A 19,473-nucleotide genomic window follows, 5' to 3' on the forward strand; every position below is an offset into this window, starting at 1 on the left:
GTAGATAGTATACATCTCCCTTTGAATACAAAATAGGTCATAGAAAATATTTTTTGATCCATTTAGTTTCAGAGAAATAAGAATTTATCTCACAGAGTGACCAAGGAAACCAATTTAAACAGGATGTCTAACTCTTCACATTATGTCCCAGTGACAAAAATGTCTCCTTGACTTGAGGCTTTTATATTTCCAAGCGCAGATAGGTAAGCTCAACAGAGTCACAAGATCATTAGAGAAATTCAATAAACAGAGAGCCAGAAAAAAGACTAGGAATTTTACAAGTGTTTTCCTTCACTTCTTATTCAAGAGAATCATATAGGGCCTCTTCACTTAGATGCCCATTCACAACATATTTTTCAATAAAAAGGTCATTTTTTCAAATGACTTTCTTTTTTATCTTTGAAGATTTTAAATGAAAAAAGTTCCTCTTCTCTATCATCTAGATAAAAATCTGCCTGCAATCTACAATATATATAGGCAATATTAATGCTGTCAAAGAAATGCTTGAGCTGTAAGGCATCATAAGTTAGATAAAACACTATATATTGTAATGAGAAATCTGAATCATGAAGACAGGTCCATACAGTGTTTTCTAAACATTTTGATCTACAGATTATTTTGATAGATGTCTTAAAATAATTTTTATACTGGTATCTGTACAGCCTGAGTCTCACAGCCACAACAAGTACATGTACATTAGTTATACTCACATGTAATGTGCAGGGTAATTAACTCTATATATTACAATACCAGCACTGCATTTGAAGAGGCCATCAATAGACTCCTGAGTTATAAATGACTAAATTATACTATGATGATGGAAAATTATAATTGATTGTAACAAGATATGAAATCAATTTATGTCTGATTTTCAGTACTCTCTCAGAAACACTACCTAAGGAAGGAATTACTATACAAACAATAGGCAGACCCTATGATGCTATAAGAGCTGAAACTGCAAAGAATTAGAAGAATGGACGACGTACATTTAGAAACAGAAGCAGGAAAGAAAATGGGTAGTTTAAAATCATTGTTTTCAGGAACTACTAAATTAATTATTTTTAAGTTATGTATTTAAAGACTGATGCTAAAGATTAATGAGACTTATGGGAGTTATCTTAAAATCACGTATTAGGCACACAATATAAAGTTTCATCTATCCATATTGTAAAGATTCACCACAAGAATTTCTCTAGCTCATCAGAGCTGAGCACTGTTTGAGGTCAAAGTACTGTTTTTTCCCAGGTTAAATCTTGCCCTATATTTAGAATATGATTTGAAGTCTCCAAAAATTTCTGAAATGTTTATATTGGACAGTAGACAAATCATGATGACATGCCATGTTTAATTTTTAAAAACCACAGGTCCTTTCAGGAAAGCTGAACATAAAAGTTTCTGATCAAAATGATCCAAACGGAAGAAAAACAATTTGTTTCAACCCAGACCAAAGAGCAAATAAAAATTAACAAAGTAGACAAAAACTACTTGAAAACCAGGACCTCAGAACTTCTTCACAGACTTTATTTTGTGGGAGTAAAATTTACTTTGTAATCCAAAGCAAATAACTTCAAACTACAAGTACTTTGAATTAAAATTTCTCAGGATTCCAATAGAGTTAAATGTATTCAGCAATTCATCAACCATTAATTTGTGAGCACAAAATGAATATTGCTTCCCAAGGAAAAAAATCTTGTTCTAAATCCTGGGATTAATCAGTAGCACAAACTGAGCTTAGATATTAGTTTTTATCTTCACATGCTTGTGTCTTCAAAAGGAACACAATCACAAGCAAACTATTTTTAATGTTCCAGAGTTTCTTCTTTCTAATTAAGCAGTCTTTGCTATAGATATCAAATTTTACTTGACTGTGAACACATTTTTCATGTTGCAAATCTTTTAAGCACTGCCTGATAATAACTTGACCAAACAAATCAAAGGAATCTTGAATTTTATTGTGCCAATTGTAAGTCATTTGAAGTCAGTAGGGGGTATTTTAAATTGCTTTACTTCACACACCCCATTATGATTCCTGTTTGCTTATTTAGAATAGTATGCTTTTTTCCCTTCTAGGAAAAGTAACACTTTTTTACTACATCTTTTCCCCTATAGGGAAACAACTTTTTTAAAAAAGACTTATTTATTTATGCATACAGAACTGGGGTGCCGGAGGTGCAGGGGCAGTGAGAGGATTCACCAGAGACAGAGTGGGATGCAGAACAGGCAGCTGAGGGGAGCAGCGGCTGGATCAGGAGAGATCCGTAGTGCCATGGGAGTCACCTCAGGGGCGAGGATCGAACTCATGCTAAAGTGATTTTAGCTTCTTAGTGCTGTGCTTTAACCTGCTGCGCCACCAGGGAGGGCCCGGAAACATAACTTTTTAAATGAAATACCTTTAGTTTTAAACATATTCCTTTTAAGATTAAAATTATTTTTAGAATAATTTTTTTCAAAACCAACAATATCATGGCTTATATTAGATTCTATCTTTTCTGTATCTAGTTAATTTAAATACAAAGATAACAGGACATTCCTTAGCTAGTATCAACATTATGAAGACATTTATATGGTTATGATCCAGGTTCTATACTTACTCCTGGAGCTCCATAGCAATGGACTTGAAAGATGCTATGACTTAGAAATTGTTACACAAGAGATGTCCCATATTTACTCATTTGTTTTTAAATGAATATGCCCCTGCCTTTTCAAGAGCAGAATGCATGAATTAAACTATTTTAGAACAAAAAACTCTCCTAGAGAAATAATAATCTCCTATGATAAAACCCTAATACACTACAGATTAAGTTCAATGTGCAATAAGCTCTAATTACTCAATAAGTAATTTAGTAATTACCTAAAGCTGAAAACTCATGTAGTACCCAAAGCATACCAGTTGTGCTAGATACAATACTGGAATTACTTTCCATGTTTTCTCTTTTGCTTTGTTCAGTCACTCAGCAAGATGTTATCAACTACTTATCAGGTCAAAGTCATGTTACCTCACTATTGTATTCAATAGTGCACTGGCAGTGCATCACACTATGCAGGCTTAAATGCTGGCTCTGCGTGATACTGGAGAGTGATTCCATCATGCTGTCAGTAGTTCATCTCCATAAGGAGAAAGCTGCTGTGTTTGGGGTTTTGAGAATATTAAGATGAGTTCATCTCTTAGCACAGGACTAAAGTCTGAGTAAGCACTTAAATGTCATTATTAGCAACAGTACTTATCAGTTCTCAGGACTGCTACTGTGGGAAATCTTGAACCCAGAGTAATGTTTTAAGAAGCTTTTCTTTTCAACATCCTTAAAAATTATACATGGACATAAGAACATAGCATAGAAAATACGTTAGTTCTAATGGTAGAACTTTGGAAACCAACAAGAAAGTCAGAAGAATATCAGCAAAGGCCACAAGAACTCACCGTTTTTATTCACCTCACTTAATCCATTGTGACCTTGCTGCTTTGCTGTTCCATTATAGGAGAAAAGAGAGGCTACTTCTCACCAGTTTATTCAACCTCCTTAGCCTTTTCCTTCCTTTATTGATTAAAAAATAAATCACAGTACAGGTAATCCTCCAACAAGATGATAGAGAAGCATGAATTTATCATTTGTGAACATAGGAGAGAACCATGAAAGATCTGAGTTGTGATGGCTTCCTTGGTTACTACCTTTTTTGTGATCTTTGGCAGGTGATAATCTCAGGTGGGATAACCTATCATGACCAGCCATGGCACAAAGAATGTTTTCTGTGTAGTGGCTGTAGGAAGGAACTCTATGAAGAAGAGTTTATGTCCAGAGATGATTATCCATTCTGCTTGGACTGCTACAACCATCTTTATGCCAAAAAGTGTGTAGCCTGCACTAAACCCATTACCGGTGAGTTCTTTGGTTTAGTTTAGCCTTACCATGAGACAGATATGACTATGAAAAATGTCATGTAGTTAATTTAGGATGTACAAGTGAATATTGTATAATCTTTCCCATATGTTTTTTTCTGAGATAAGCACACCTGAGTACCGATATATAAGTATTACACAGACGCCTCAAAGCAAATGTAGAATAAATATCCATTGTATGGGAAATAAAGTAAAATAATATTCAAAGAAGTTCAGGGAAAAAGGACAAAAAAGATAAACTGAGAGGGTCAGAGAACACCTTCATTGGGAACACTGATCTGAGACAGACCTTCAAGGAGTTGATTTGAGTGTGAAGAAAGGATCCTTACCAATCAAAATCAAAATCCTGTATAATTACAAATGAGGCCAAGGACCTTAAAACTGAATTTTTTTTAAATACAAGTATTGTATAAAGCACGAAGTCCTTTAATTAAGGTAGCATAGGTCAGGAATTAATTAAAGTTTTAAAAGTGTTTCTGACATAGCCATTTTCTTTTCTCTCTCTCCACTTGCAATAAGCTTTAATTAGGGATAACTGAAATAAAACAAAATAACATATTGCTAAGGAAACAAAATACTCATGATTTGAAGATTACATAAATAGCAAATCAATCCATGTTAAGTAGATTCTAAGTTAAAAAAAACTCATTGTGTTTTCCTCATCCTCTAGTAAAAGAATAGATTAGCATAACATCCAAGAAACACAAGTTATTCTTTGAAGCAATTAATAGTCGCTGAATATTATGGCAAAATTGTATTTCTACTCTCCATTCTTATGATGATCATATATCTTTTTTGAAGAATTTAATCTGCAATGAAAAGTTATTTTATTTCTTACTTATTTTCTAAATACATTATAAAACTAAAGTTTGTTCTTCTTGTATCTTTAAGAAAATAGTTGTATAGAAAAACCAACTTGGCTAGTTTTTACTTACTCGCAAAGGGAAGGTGAGAATTACCTGGGTGAATATAACATGCTTCTAACTCTCTATACCCACCTCCATGTTTCTCAGAGTCTAACATCCAACTTATAGGCTATATCTGACCCATAGGCCTGTTTCTTTGGCTTTCATGTATTTGGAAACAACTAATGTCTGCACCCAAATGTAAATAAGGAACCTGTCACGGGTGACCAGACCTTCCTCACATTCCTCAGACAGTCAATGTCCTATGGAGCTGAGCAGCTGCTAGTGATGCAGGGCATGCCCTCTGCATACCTTATCCCAGTCACTCAGCTGCCTCACCTCCGCAGCCCTTTCTGAGGCTTGAGGAGGCAACCCCACACAACAGGCTCCAAAGTTGGTGCTCTCAAACACACTGTAATCTTGTTTTCTACAAGAGAATAAGCCACCAATTCCACAGATCTTACTTTGAAAATGGGGCTTCCAGAAAGGCAACAAATGGCTCCTCAAGCTCCAAAATCTCCTTGGTATTACCTGCAACCACAGCCTATGGGTTCAGTCAGTTAATTCTACAACTCTTTTTCTTGAAGTGAACTAGGATTTTCTTGAGGAACTGAGAAAAAAAATTCAAAAAAATTTGAAAACTTTCTGGGGTCTCAAGTGGCTATTACTAATCTAGAAATAGTTTATATGAGCCCTGAACTTGATGATTTTCAATTCTGAATCCATCAAGATTCATGCATCTATGTGATTTTTTTCTGATGGATTGCAGCAGGTTCTGAAATTAAGAGTATACACTGTAGCCAGATGGCTCATAATTGAATCTGAGATCTCCACTTATCAACAGGACAAGCGATTGAACCTCTCTTTCCCCCAGTTTTTGTCTGCATTATAAGGATGATAATAATATCTACCAAATATAGGGAGGCAAGACCTGTTTGAAGTAATACATCTAAAGGATTAGAAGGATGACAGGTTGATCATCATATTTTCAATACATGCTGCCTTATATTCTACTGATTTTCAGGAGTAAGAGAAATCATAGAACACAGGTGCCACAGATCTGCTTCCTGGATAATTTTGTTCTTAAAAATAACCCTCTTGACCTAAGGAGTAAATAGAACCAAAACTGAAACAATTTACAAAATTCTCACATATGGGGTCATGATTTTTGTTTAAATTCCTGCTGTCAGATGCTTTGTAGAATTCTAGAATAATCATTTTTATATTTATCATTTGTATATACTTACTAATGAAACCAAGAAAAATGCTAAATATGTGATAGTTCATGAAGAAATTACTTAGAGAGACAGAGAGAGAACATTCTTACAGATAGTTTATTAAATGCTTTGAATAGCATTAAGAGAATTAATTGGCACATTATTGATTTAATTTATTCAAAAGTAATGATGATAGCTTCATAAATAAGAAAGCTATAAGAAAAAAGCTACCAAGAAAAAAGAATTTGTCTATGAACTAGTAATATAAACATAAAGGTATCAAGTAATGTTTCTAGGGTAGTAGCAAAAGTTCATTATCAGAGTTAAGGAAAGTTTATTTGAAATAAAATGACTGTACATTCTTTTTTTTGTTTCACTATCCCAAACAAAACATCTGGAAATTATATAGTGAATCAACACATGAGCTATTTAGATTCATTCTTTGGGTGATTACAAGAAGTTGTAAGCACTAAGATCAAATGGAGAAAAATTATAAAGATCTAAGCCCAGGGTATCCTAATTCCTTCCCAATCACTATACCTTTTCTATAAATCCTCAAAATCAATTCCTTGAACTGCATTCTAGATTCATATTAGGAATACAGTTTCATTGAAGACTCAAATTCTACCAAACTTTCATAGAAAACCTATGGCTCAAGTGAGACCAAGTTAATGTGATAGCAGATGAGGTAATTCTTAGAAACTGGTCATTGGCTAGCATGGTGACCTAAGTGACCAGAGTGATCAGATTTACAGATCTTTGTCACAACCCAAGGCTGAAGTTGTCTCTAGGCAAAGTAATGATGCCATCTTACTTGGATAGCTACAAGATAGTCTGGTAAAATCCTCTATTGGGAAAAATACATTCTGAACCACAATATGATTTATCCTAAATAAAATTAAACAGAAAATGGAGGGAAGATAACTAAGAGCCATTAAAACATCAGATACAAGAATAGGAAGTACACATTTTATGTACATTTTGAAGCTTTGAAAATAGGGTCATGAAGAGAGGAAGGGGAAGATAGTCATAATTTGGTATTTCTACCTTCAAAACGTGTACCCTTTCCTCGGTGAACTATACTTAATTCCTCTGTCAACATTAGGAAACCCTTATCTGTTTGCAAATGTGTGCTTTGTATATTCATATTCTACCTACATTTTTATTTTTAATTTTATACATTTTTACATAATTCTTTATTTTTGTGCAATGTATGCTTCCTCCTCTCAGGTGTAGTCCCCATATAATTGCCACCACAAATTCACCCGTGCACCATCACCATAGTCCCGTGTGCACTTCCTTTCCCTGTTTTGATCCTCTTCCCTCCCCTACAGAGTGTCTCTGATTAATAGTTGCCTGTTAATTTTGGTTTTTATTATAATTATTTTTTCCTGATTCATTATTTGGTTCCTCTACATTCCTCCTATATATAAGTAAAACCATCTGATATTTTTCTTTTCCTTTCTGGTTTATCTTACTGAATATAATACCTTCCAGTTCCATCTATGTTGCTGCAAATGGCATATGTTTAACTTTTTGATTGCTGATGAATATTCCACTATATATATACCATGTTGATGATATTCTACCTTACCTGTATTTTTAAATTATGGGGAAAAATGACTGGAAATTCAGACTAGAGCTCATAGAGGAACTTGCCTAAGGGTAATATCCCCACATGGACACAGGGCCATTACAGTTTGGGAATTGCAGGGCGCAGCCTCTACAATTTGTTACACTTGGTCACTGCTGAATTTCTAGCTCCTAGAAGAGTGCCTGACATGATGTTTGAACTATTCTTTCAAAAGATTGATGAGTCTTTTTCTCAATTCCTTTCTAGGTCTCAAAGGTGCCAAGTTTATTTGCTTCCAAGACCGCCAGTGGCACAGTGAATGCTTTAACTGTGGGAAGTGCTCAGTCTCCTTGGTGGGGGAGGGCTTCTTGACCCAGAATCAGGAAATTTTTTGTCGCAGATGTGGTTCTGGGATGGATACTGATATCTAGAAGGAAACAGTCCTCCCCATCTGAAACCCACCTTGCTTTCCTTCTCACTAAATTCAGAATTCAAGAGAAGTAGTATTTCTGTTCAGAAGATACTAATGTAGAGTTTGTAGCAGAAGAGTTTGTACACATTCTGAACTGTATAATCAGACCTCAAAAAAAGTAAGAAATGAATATATACTAAATCACCTCTCCTTACAAAACACTGCACTCTGCTGTTAGCAACATAGGAAAGTATCTCTTTCTTGGAATCAAGTGTATGACTAACAGCTACAAGTCAAGGATATGATTACTATAGACTGCTGTTTTTCAAAACTGCAGAGTTAAAAAAAAACATCAAATTCAAAGGCATATGTGAAACCAATATTTGCGTTCTTAGCTAGGTTGTTATATGCAACATAAAAGATTGACTACAAATGGTAAAGAGAACAAAACTTATCAGGAGGACTGTTAGCAATTCTATCAGTTAGTCACTCTTCTATTGTTCACATTTTCTGACTTTAGAAATGAAAAACAAAACTGCACTTTGCCCTCACCCATACTGCTTCTACAGCTGTTTGGTTCATTTGTTCAGTTAATGGAAATAGAGAATTAGAGGCTATAGTTCTCATACTTCACATAGGTATAAAGGGGTCCTTTCTATATAAGCATAGTCAAAGCATGGGTTTCAATACATTTTTTTGAGTTAAATATATTTTAAAAGCCCAAAATGATTTTCTAAATATTTACAGACTTCCCAAGAAGTCTATTCTCCCAAAAGCTAACCAGGATAATCATTGTCCCCAAAGGCAAACTTTAAAGTAAATATATCATTAAGTCATCACTTGTGGAAATGACTTTTGGGGAAAGGATTGTGTGTTGGAATATGACTTTCATCCAGCTCTAAAGGCATAATAGAATGCATAATTAGCTTTGAGTTCCATGCATTTGCCTTCCAAAATTACATAGATGATTAATGGGAAGACATAGAAAGTGTGCTTTCAAGAAATCTAGTAATAATAAGAACTGAAAAAGAACAATTCACTGCTAAAGACTCAGGACATGCAAAGCAGCACAATGTAAAAATGTGCCATCCACTTCACCATGGCCAGAGTAAGACCCAGAACTTCAATTTCTTGCATGACTAGATGATGCCTGCCTAACCCTGAGCAGTCACTATACAAATAAATCAGTGTTTATTGATCACAGAGAAAAATCAGCCTTAGTGATAAGTTTATCATGGTGGTATCTTCATACCAGACATCAGTTAATCATGAAGGTATAGCTGCTGCAGGATAATATTTTCCACATTCTGTGGAACAGATGGAAAGCAACTTCTGTAATCCATGGTTCATTACCACCCTTAGCCATAGCATCTCATGGATGAGGTAGAAGGAGGTTAGGAGAAGAAATCCATAGATGTACAATTTTTATAAATGCCTCCTTTCAAATTACTACATAGCATTAAAGGTTTTGTTTGAAGTCTAATTATATGCTGTGGCTGATTACAATGTTTAAAATAGCATCACAGGAGATTCAATTAAAATTGTTATGGAAACTCAATTTTTGAAATAGTTTTAAATACAAGGACATTTGGAAATGCTAAGAACTTAGAAATACCACAGAAAGGTCAAGATACATAAGCTCGTTTAAAGATAAAATTGTATTTTTGTATTTAAAAAAATCTCATATTTACATTATAAAATGTTCATAAAACTTTTTTTCCTGCGCATTGCTTGAAGTTGCACATGTGGAACTAAATATGCCCACTATTCTGTGGTCTAGGAGATAATAGTGCATTACATATTTAGAAAGCCAAGTTATTGACATAAACATGTAACACTGTCTCAGTTAACCAATTTTATACACACATACAAAAATGCAAGTTTTTTAAATAGTGGGTAATGTTTTGGCATTTTTCTATATGAGAGAGGCTGAGTATGGACATGATCAGGCTTGCATCCAACCTTTAAAACTAAAATTCATAGAATCATTTTTAAGATGGAGACTTTATTATTCTTTAATAAGAGTAGTTAAGTATATGTACTTTCACAGATAAATAATTCCACATTTGGAAGATAGCTTAGTTATCAGACATGCATTAAATATGTACTGGTCATGTGGAGTTTGTTATAGTTCTAGGTAATAGGAAGGTGGGCCAGGTAAGCAAATGTAGGAGTGCTGGGTATATTCATCCTTCCTACAGTTTATAAATGTGTCATTGTGGACACAACACAGAGACAAAACTATTTAAAAAGAAGACCTGATTTGACTGACATATACACAAAGATAAAAGCAAAAAACTATATCCTATATCATATAACTGATCTCAGGTCAGTAAAGAAAGAAACTCCAACCAAGTCACAAAAAATAGAAGGGACTGCCTCAGGAAGAGGTGGCTCTGGGTGGATTCAGGATGGCATCTGCATCGACAGGGGATCAGTTAGAAGCAAATCCTTCTAACAACCAGATGTCAAGGAAGCAGTAAAAAGACTGCCAATGAGTAGACAGAAATGGGATTGTTAGAAGATAAAAGGTCAGATGGATGGAGAATACTTTTAATATAAAAAGGTTTATATTTGCAATAATAGATATTAGAAAGTTATTAACTTTTCTTAAGTAGAGGAGAAAAAATATTACAGCCATGTTTGATGGACATTATGCTAATCATAATGAAGAAGATTCCAAAGGTTAGAAATTTACAGAAGTAATGGGTTTGATGAGTGGCAAGAGTAGTGAAAAGAACAGAAAAGCAACAGGCAAGTGCTGGAGAAGAGTCCATGTTTGTTGATAGTGATGAGTCTATGAGTCAAAAACCAAAATATTTTATAGCATCATGTTGGAATTAAAGATGGCAAGTGGGATGTCCAAAGATTCAGTTTTCACGTAACAAAATCACAGACATTTTACATGGGCACAATATAGATTTGTATAAATGACAGCAACTACAATGTCACAATCATGGATTCAAAGCCCACATAATCTCCATAACTTTAAAAGAAAGAATCACTGAGTTGCATGTTGGAGTGAAAGACTGGCCAACCATTGTAAATGCTAACACTGTCACAAGTGGCCTTTGTTAAAAAACTGCAAATTTGAAGTCACAAATGAAATAGCAAACTAAAAACATGCATCTAATGCTAGTATCACCATATTTTGAATGTAAGACAGTTACTTTTTACTTGAAATAATTGAAAATTAAAATTAATTTAATTAAAATTAAATAAAAAATAAATGTCACAATGTGTTTGCTATAATTGTGTTTGCACATTACTCTCAAATATATTTATAAGTGTATTATTTGTTAGTGCAAAAGTATCTTTTACTTATCCTACCAACTGATTTTTAAGAAGTTAATCTTATAAACTTACATAGGACACAGCTCTCAAATTGATTTTAGAACTTATTTTACTTTGCTCAGTAAACTATAGCTTTTTAAGTTTTATTATATAGAGAGCATAATGACATTTTTTGTGCCTTAATTCTTATAACACACAAATTAACTGTGTTCAGATATGATTTTAGAATGGTGCACAAATGCCAGATAATTTCACTCATTTGTAGAAAATAAAAGTACAAAACAAACGAAATAAAACATGACAAAACAACTAACTCTTAAAATCTCAAAAACCATGATGGTTACCACAGGGGGAGAGAGGGTAGATTGGTAGTTAACATTTCAATGACTCTATAAAAATATCAGAAATCATTAACTTTAATTGGATTTTCCAGTTTTAACTTGCTATAGTCTTGCTAATTTCTCATTATTTCTTTATTGAAGGAATTGTTAAAATTCTTAGTAGTTTAAAACTCTTGTCTAAAACAAAAATGTGTTTATAACAAAAAGTTTTATTAAGCTTTAGTTAATCCATACCACAAGCATTAACCAAGTTCTCTCCAATACCATTACATTATTAATTCATATTTTGGTGGGACATGTTGGACAAGTATTTGGAAGAACATCTCTCACCAAACATTTCTAGTTCATTTTTTAGTGTTGTATGTACATGGCCTTGAAAGATGAAATCCTTATGGATATACACAAGACAAATTTTATGGCTTGAAATAGTTTCTTCAATTAAAGAGAATGTCACCAGAAGTTATACTTACTCATCCTGAACCTCAATCCACAGAGGTACCAGTCTTTAATTCTTCATCATTTTATCAGAAACATTCTAAGAGACAGTTGAGATAAAAAGTGACTGGGGAATTTTGAGATCTTCTTTCCAGAAAGATTTATCAGGAGAGCTATCAGAACTTGGGGAAATGTGTCATAAGATAGATTTGACCTTACAAATTATCAGAAATTACTATTTCTAGATATTGTTATGCCAACAAAACTAACCAACGAGCAAGAATTCTGGGAGTCTTCACTTGAACTACCCATCTCAAGAGAAATAAGAAAGGAATTTATCCACTCAGACATCAGTGTGACTGGATGAATAGTAATAATGCATCAACCAGAGAAAATTAGGAAGTTCTTTTACACAATTCTAACCATTCTGAATTTTCCCAGATTACTAATTTTAGGACCAGATGCTATGTTGAATAAGGGAATATTTCTCAATTTGGGAATCTGGAGGGAAAAGAAGCAACAGTTGAAGTTTGAGTCTATAAAAGAAACAAAAACAAGATTTATGTGTATTTGCAATGACTAACTAGATTGTGTATCTCTGTGGTTGAGAAAGGGAACAGCTCACTGTGATAGAATTAGGATCCATGTCACAGAGGAACAAAAAGTATCTGGGTCAAATATTTTCCCATGAATGGTAATAAACTTATGGATGAATATCTATAAAGAGTCCTCTGAATGAGAAACATTAATGTGCTCAGCAGACATTCATTTAATGACTCCAACAGTGACATTAAATGCTATTCCCACCACACACAAAAATAAAAATTGAGTTTGGTATTTATGGAAGTCCACAACTGAATTCCAAATTCTTATTATTTCTTTACACAAACAATCTATCTTTGATTTCCCTCTGTAGTATCATTTATGGAGTTATTTGTCTTAGAACTCCAATCTCTTAACCATAAAATGAGTGAGGGATTATGGGCAAAAGTAAATGGAGAAAAAAGAATAGTGATTTTAAAATATAAATAGTCCCCCAAAACAGAAAATTAATAATTTCTACACTCTTTTCTCTATATGAGAATTTTCCCCCAAAATTACAAGGCATTTTAAGTCAGTCAAATAAGTGGACAAAATTATCGATAAAAGTTTGGAGTGAGAACTACAATTTGGTATCTCCTACTCTCAAGGAAGTTTCCATTTTCTATGATGTTTGAGGTATTTACTATTGTTACTATTCTTGAGCCTCTTGTTTTTTAAGTTCTGACCATAGTAGTCATTTCATTATACAGATTATCAAGTTGCACCCTTTACATAATTTTTATTGAAAAAAAATTAACTTAGAAACAAAATTCTCATAAGCAGTTCCCATCAGTAGGTTCTCACAGAAATCTTGAAAATAGTAATTTTCTCATTTATGAGATATTGTTCATGTTCAAAACATGTGGCTCATTACTTTCATACACAGCAAAGGAGACAAAAGTATTTCTAGCAATTTGAAAATGCATATAAAGTCGTAAATTATTTGTGGATACTTTGACCAAGAAATTCCAATTTCACCTCCCTGGTGGTGCACAGGTTAAGTCTCAGCACTACCAAGCTATAGCCAGCTACTGAGGCCTGAGTTAGATTCTCAGAATCTCCTGTCTCATTTGCTGCTCCCCTCAACAGTGTATTTCATTAGAGCCGCCTGTACTGCTCCCCACTCGGTTCTCTGTGAACCCTCTCACCACTGAACTACACCCAAGTTTTCATATACATAAATAAATATTTAAAAAAAAAGAAATTCCAATATCTAAAAAAGTTATACTGGAGAAATCATTGGATAACCATGCACCAGAATATTTATTGCAGTGTTGTTAAAATCCAAAACAAGAAACTAATGGAGATTAGTTACTTGTGGGCATAAGGGATCTTTATTGAAGAGAAAGAAATTTTTTCCTCTATTTTTTTTAAAATTTTATAGAAGAGAATGAAATTTTAAAAACTATCACTTAACAAAATTGCTAGAAATCACTGAAATTCTATGCTTGAAATGAGTGAAGTATATGATTTGTAAAGTATATCTCGATAAAGCTGGGTTGGTTGGTTTTTTAAATTTTGACTTTTCTCTCTCACCAATCCTGTACATCTAGGCACTAAAGCCACACTATTTGAGTTTTCCCTTGCAAGATTAAATTTTCCCTGAATAACATTCTCTGTCATTTTTCTATGCCTAAGATTCTCCTCCGTTCACCTTGCTATCAAAATTTTAATCAACCTCTAAAGCCCAGGTGAAAGTCACCTCATTTGTGAAAGCTTTATTAAAATCCCTTACAAAAATTTGATCATCATTCTTCAACTTCTTTTGCAATTCTGTTAACTGTTTAAACAACTTGGTTTATATTACAGAAGGCAATCTAATTAAAATAAGGTCATTTTTTGGAGTCAGAAAAGCCAGGTTCCAGTCCAGCTCTGCTAGTTGCTGTGTGATATCTGGTAGTTACAACTCCCTATGCCTCATTTCCCAATATGTAACTAGGAATTTATAAACTTCAAAAAATTGCTGGAATAGTAAATGAAACATATGCAAATTGCTCACACTGACCTTCATTGGAGTTAATATCAATTATCTTTACCTTCCTCCAACCCTAGATCATGTATGTATTCACCTTTTATGTGCTTAGCAAAATGTCTAGCACTTAGTAGAAAGTTGTGAAATTTATTATTGTGATATTATTGTCCCTAAATTGGTTGTCAAGAACCATGATTAAATATGTAATCCTTTGGCTACTCACCTTGATCATCCTCTGTGGAATGACCATGTGTGAAGCATCCAGGTTGCAAAGTAGTACCTGCAATTTGGAGCACCCGCTTTGAATTTTTCAATTTGATATCCTTGTTTCCTTTGTTCATGTACTACTGATCTGTGAAGATTGCCACCCCCAACCAGCGTTCACATGGGTGTCGTGGGACACTTAATTTTCAGGTGCTCTGGAGAATAACTGCGTATATTTAAAGTTTTTCTCTTGAGTCCCCATGCACTGCATGCACTGTATAGCTTTTATAACCATCTAGGTTTGACTGTCAAATTTGGTGTCAATCTGTCCCACAAGTTTGTATAAAGAATTTTCAGACAGTTAGAAATGTCATTGTCATCACTTTGCTTAAACTACAAAATGCATTCTCTCTGTGTCTCAAAAGTGCAAAGAATATTACTTTAACCTATTGCTGAGTGTGTATAGCTTTTGACATCCTGAATTCTCACATTGCATCAGAACCACATTCATGGGCAGACTCAGCCCTCTCTTGGTATAGAATTTCTCTGTTCTCCTTATTAAACTTCTCCCTTTCCGAGATGCAAATTAAAACCACAATGAGATACACCTCACCCCAGTGACAATGTCACATCTTCAAACAACTAGCAACAACAAATGTTGGTGAGGATGTGGAGAAAAAGGAACTCTCCTGCACTGCTAGTGGGAATACAAACTAGTACAACCACTATGGAAAACTGTTTGGAGGTTCCTCAAACTGCTAAACATGGAGCTTCCCTACCGCCCAGCAATCCCACGCCTAGGTATCTACCCAAAAGACAAAAAAACACTAACTCAAAAAGATACCTGCACCCCCATGTTTATTGCTGCTTTATTCACAACTGGAAAGACATGGAAACAGCCCAAATGCCCAAAAATGGATTACTGGATCAAAAAGATGTGATACATATACACAATGGAATATTACTCAGCAACAACAACAAAAAAAAGAAACACATGTCTTTTGCAGCAATGTGGATGGAACTGGAAAAGATCAGTCTTAGTGAAATACGCCAGAAAGAAAAGGAAAAATACTGGATGATTTATCTCATAGCAGGAGTATAACAGAACAGGTGAGAAAATAATGATAATGATGAACAGCTATATACCAGAGGCATTTTGTGGGGGTGGAGCAGGGAATGGGATCAAAAACAGCATGGGGAAGGAAATGCCCTGGACTATGGTGATGGCACATGAGTGATTTGGGGATGGGAAGCCACGGGGATTACAACTGAGATGGAAAATTCATAAAATGATGGAAAAATAAACTATTGTACATAATAAAAAAAAAAAAACTTCTCCCTTTCCTTGACAGTTTTACCTCCTCTGTGTCAGTGCTCTCTTAATGTGTATTAATTGCCTTTGGACATAGATTCAGTCTACTCACATCATTACTTTCGATGGAATTCCAGGAAATAAACTAGGCACAGTTCTTGGTCACATCCGCTGGTCTTTACCAGCATCTACACTTGTGCTGGATAATTTCTCAAAATTAAATCCTTTGGGTAGTATCTAAAGATGGGATACTAAAAGCTTATAGCTAGAAAATGTCCAGACAGACCCTGATGTAGGAGAAAGTAAAATTGTATGGGTGCTGAGACAGTCTAATTCTTATTCTTAGGTGTTTCATAAAATACATTTTTGTTTCTCATAAGAAGTGAGGCCTTTGCCAGTTTATGATACTAGCAAACTTATCACTATTTTCATTCTCAAATGCAGAAGAAATATTTAATTTGTATTTCATTTCTAAAGTGGAATAATTATGGAAAACTCTCAGTTTATTATAAATATATGCATATACATATGTGTGTGTGTATATATATATATATATATATATATGGTTTAGATATTTATGCATACAGAACTGAGGTACAAGCCAGAGGTGCAGGGATGGTGAGAGGATTCACCAGAGACAGAGTGGGGAAGCAGAACAGACAGGTTGACGAAGTACACTGCTGAGGGGAGCAGCGGGCAAGACAGGAGAGGTCTGCTGTGCCATGTGGGTCACCTCCTGGGCTGGGGATCATACGCAATGAAGTGGCTGTGGCTAGCTTGCGGTGCTGCATCCTAACCTGTTGTGCCACCGTGGAGGGCCCTTATTATATTCTTTGTGAATAACTGTCAACTTTAAGGTGAGAGCAAGCAACCTGTTGCTCTCCTTCAAATGGAGGAAGTGTAAATGACCCTCCCAGTAACTGCTTCTATGGTTGAGCATTCAACTTATCCCCAGTAACAACAATCTAATAACGTGGTAATTTTTTTAATTACTGAAGGGACATTGATTTATAACATAAATAAAAATCTGTATATACCACACTATGCTCATCCCTGAAAGTCTAGTTTCCATCTTTACCACACAATTGGCTCATTAACCTGATTTACCAACTACTCCACCCCCATCCCTTCTGGTAACCTCTATTTTGTTCTTACATTATAAGAATGTTTTTATTTTTTTCTTTTTTTAAAGATGTCTTTACTTATGCTTATAGAACTGGGGTACAAGCCAGAGGTGCAGAGGCAGTGAGAGGATTCACCAGAGACAGAGTGGGGGTTGGGGGGCAGAACAGGTAGATTGACTAAAATACACTGTGATGGGAGCACCAGATGAGTAAGGAGAGGTCTGCCTGGCTATGTGGGTCACCCTCCTGGCTGGGGATCGAACTCGTGCCACAGTGGCTTTGGAGAGCTTTACAGTGCTGAGACTTAACACTTTGCACACCCAAGGAGGTCCTAGTGCCATTTATTAAACAGACTTTTCTTGATTCATTGTGTGTTCTTTTTAAGAACATACAACATTCAATTACTGAACTTGGTACAAATAGAAAATCTGAACAGACCCATCACTGTAAGGAAATTGAAACAGTAATCCAACTATCTGCCCACCCTCCACCCCCCGGAACCAAATAGCTTCATTAATTGAATGCTCCTTTTCAAAGAAGAAGAATTAATACCTATTCCTTTAACCATAAGGATAGCCTCCTCTCTCTGGCCCAAGCCTGGGATCAGCCTTCCCATCATCTCCCACCTGTCCATCAGATTGGACAAGCCCATTAGAAGGTGCAAGCCCTGATCTAACTGCTGGATATCTCTTAAATTTCTTCTTCTTTTTACTTCTATGGTTCAAGTCTCCACTGCCTGTCAGCTGGACCCTAAATTGCCTATTGATGAAATGTGCTCCTATGTATTAAAAATATTTTTAATCTGTCTAACACACTGCTCCCCACTCTATCTGAGGCACAAAGAGGTTAAATTCTCCAAGTTCCCATAGTGAACCCAAAGGCAAGTACATTAGGAATAAATTAGAGGGCTTGACTTTCAAATCTGCACTCTTAAACTTAGGCATTATTGCCTCTAACACTGAACAGGAGAGATTTTAAGAGTCAAATACAAATGATCTTATCTATATCATGGTCTAGATATATGCAAGCATCTTAGAAATGAGTATATTTGGGTTTATATTTGATTAGAATCCACTTTTTTTTAGCAACACTAAAAGAAATGATGAGACACACTGACTTTTTTTAACATACAAAAAACTCAGCCACATTACTGAAAATGGAATAATACATTTAAGACAGTTTGTAAAAAAAATAAAATTTCAGTAACACAAAAATACTGTTTTCCTACCGCAGAATGCTTAGAAGCCATCACTTTGTGTTAATGTTGATTTTGCTTTTTGAAATAAAACATGGACTGTTCTTGGCTTTATCCGCTAGATGGCAGAAAACTGTCGGAGTCCAGAGGCACATTATGAGTGCAGACTCCGTTCTAAGCCTCATATATGTGGAAATTACCTTCACCTCTCCCCCTAGCAATGGTGGCCTTTCTACACCAGGCATTTAAACACAAGTGCTTATTTTTAAGCTTGGAAAGAAAAGTCAGAGGCTTTCATAGTCATAAATATTACAGATGAGCACACTAATTATATGTTTGCCTTGCTCTTCTTTGACATAGCATGAACAGACGCACACACAAGAAGAAAGGGCTGAGGCCCACATAGAATTCCATCCAGATGGCACATATTAGAGTTAAGCAAAAAATGCCTCCCTTAGGACAGTTTTATGTAACTTTCAAGTCAGCTCCTATCCCTGTTTTGTACATTAGACTCAGCCAGGAGCGCCATCTCAGGCCCCAGTCTCCCTTGTGGAGTCTAGAACATTGCTATCCATTCAATGACAAGGCATTTCAGTCATTTCCCCAGCTGTAACATCCTAGGACAGATGTCTCTCAGCATATGTATGACTAAACTCTAATGTCATTTGGGAGAGGTTTGGGTTAGAGAACAGGGTTGCTGGGTTCTTTGAGAAAAGTTTCACAAAAACTCTCCTTACAGTAGTACAGGATGTGTTCCCCAGGAAGCAGAGACATTTAGTTGTAGCCAAAAGGGCAGGATTTTTAGTTTTAAAAGGAAAGGAGAGAAAAGGATATTTGCACAAACCCAAGCAGGTAGAAGAAAGAGCTGGCTCTGAAAGGGATGGGTTTGTTAAGAGAGGTCTGCATAGACAGATGTAGGCAGGAAAGGAAAGCAGCACCTTGCCAGTGAAGGAATTGCATTGCTAACCTGTTCATTAAGGGAGGGGCTCATTCCTTTGTGGAATTTGTTGAC

The 19,473-nt window shown here is 35.1% G+C and overlaps 1 protein-coding gene across 1 annotated transcript in view; it reads left to right on the forward strand.

Moving 5' to 3' along the window:
- Positions 1-8,085, forward strand: part of FHL5 (four and a half LIM domains 5) — a 33,010-nt gene extending 24,925 nt beyond the window's left edge. The window contains exons 5-6 of the mRNA XM_004673710.2: positions 3,689-3,875; positions 7,858-8,085. Coding sequence (XP_004673767.1) covers positions 3,689-3,875; positions 7,858-8,021 — 351 coding nt within the window. The 3' untranslated portion in view covers positions 8,022-8,085. The remainder of the gene's footprint in view (positions 1-3,688; positions 3,876-7,857) is intronic.
- The last annotated feature ends 11,388 nt before the right edge of the window (positions 8,086-19,473 follow it).

The sequence above is a fragment of the Condylura cristata genome, unplaced genomic scaffold (assembly GCF_000260355.1).
Source record: "Condylura cristata isolate star-nosed mole 26May11 unplaced genomic scaffold, ConCri1.0 scaffold00001, whole genome shotgun sequence".
Classification (NCBI taxonomy): Eukaryota; Metazoa; Chordata; class Mammalia; order Eulipotyphla; family Talpidae; genus Condylura; species Condylura cristata.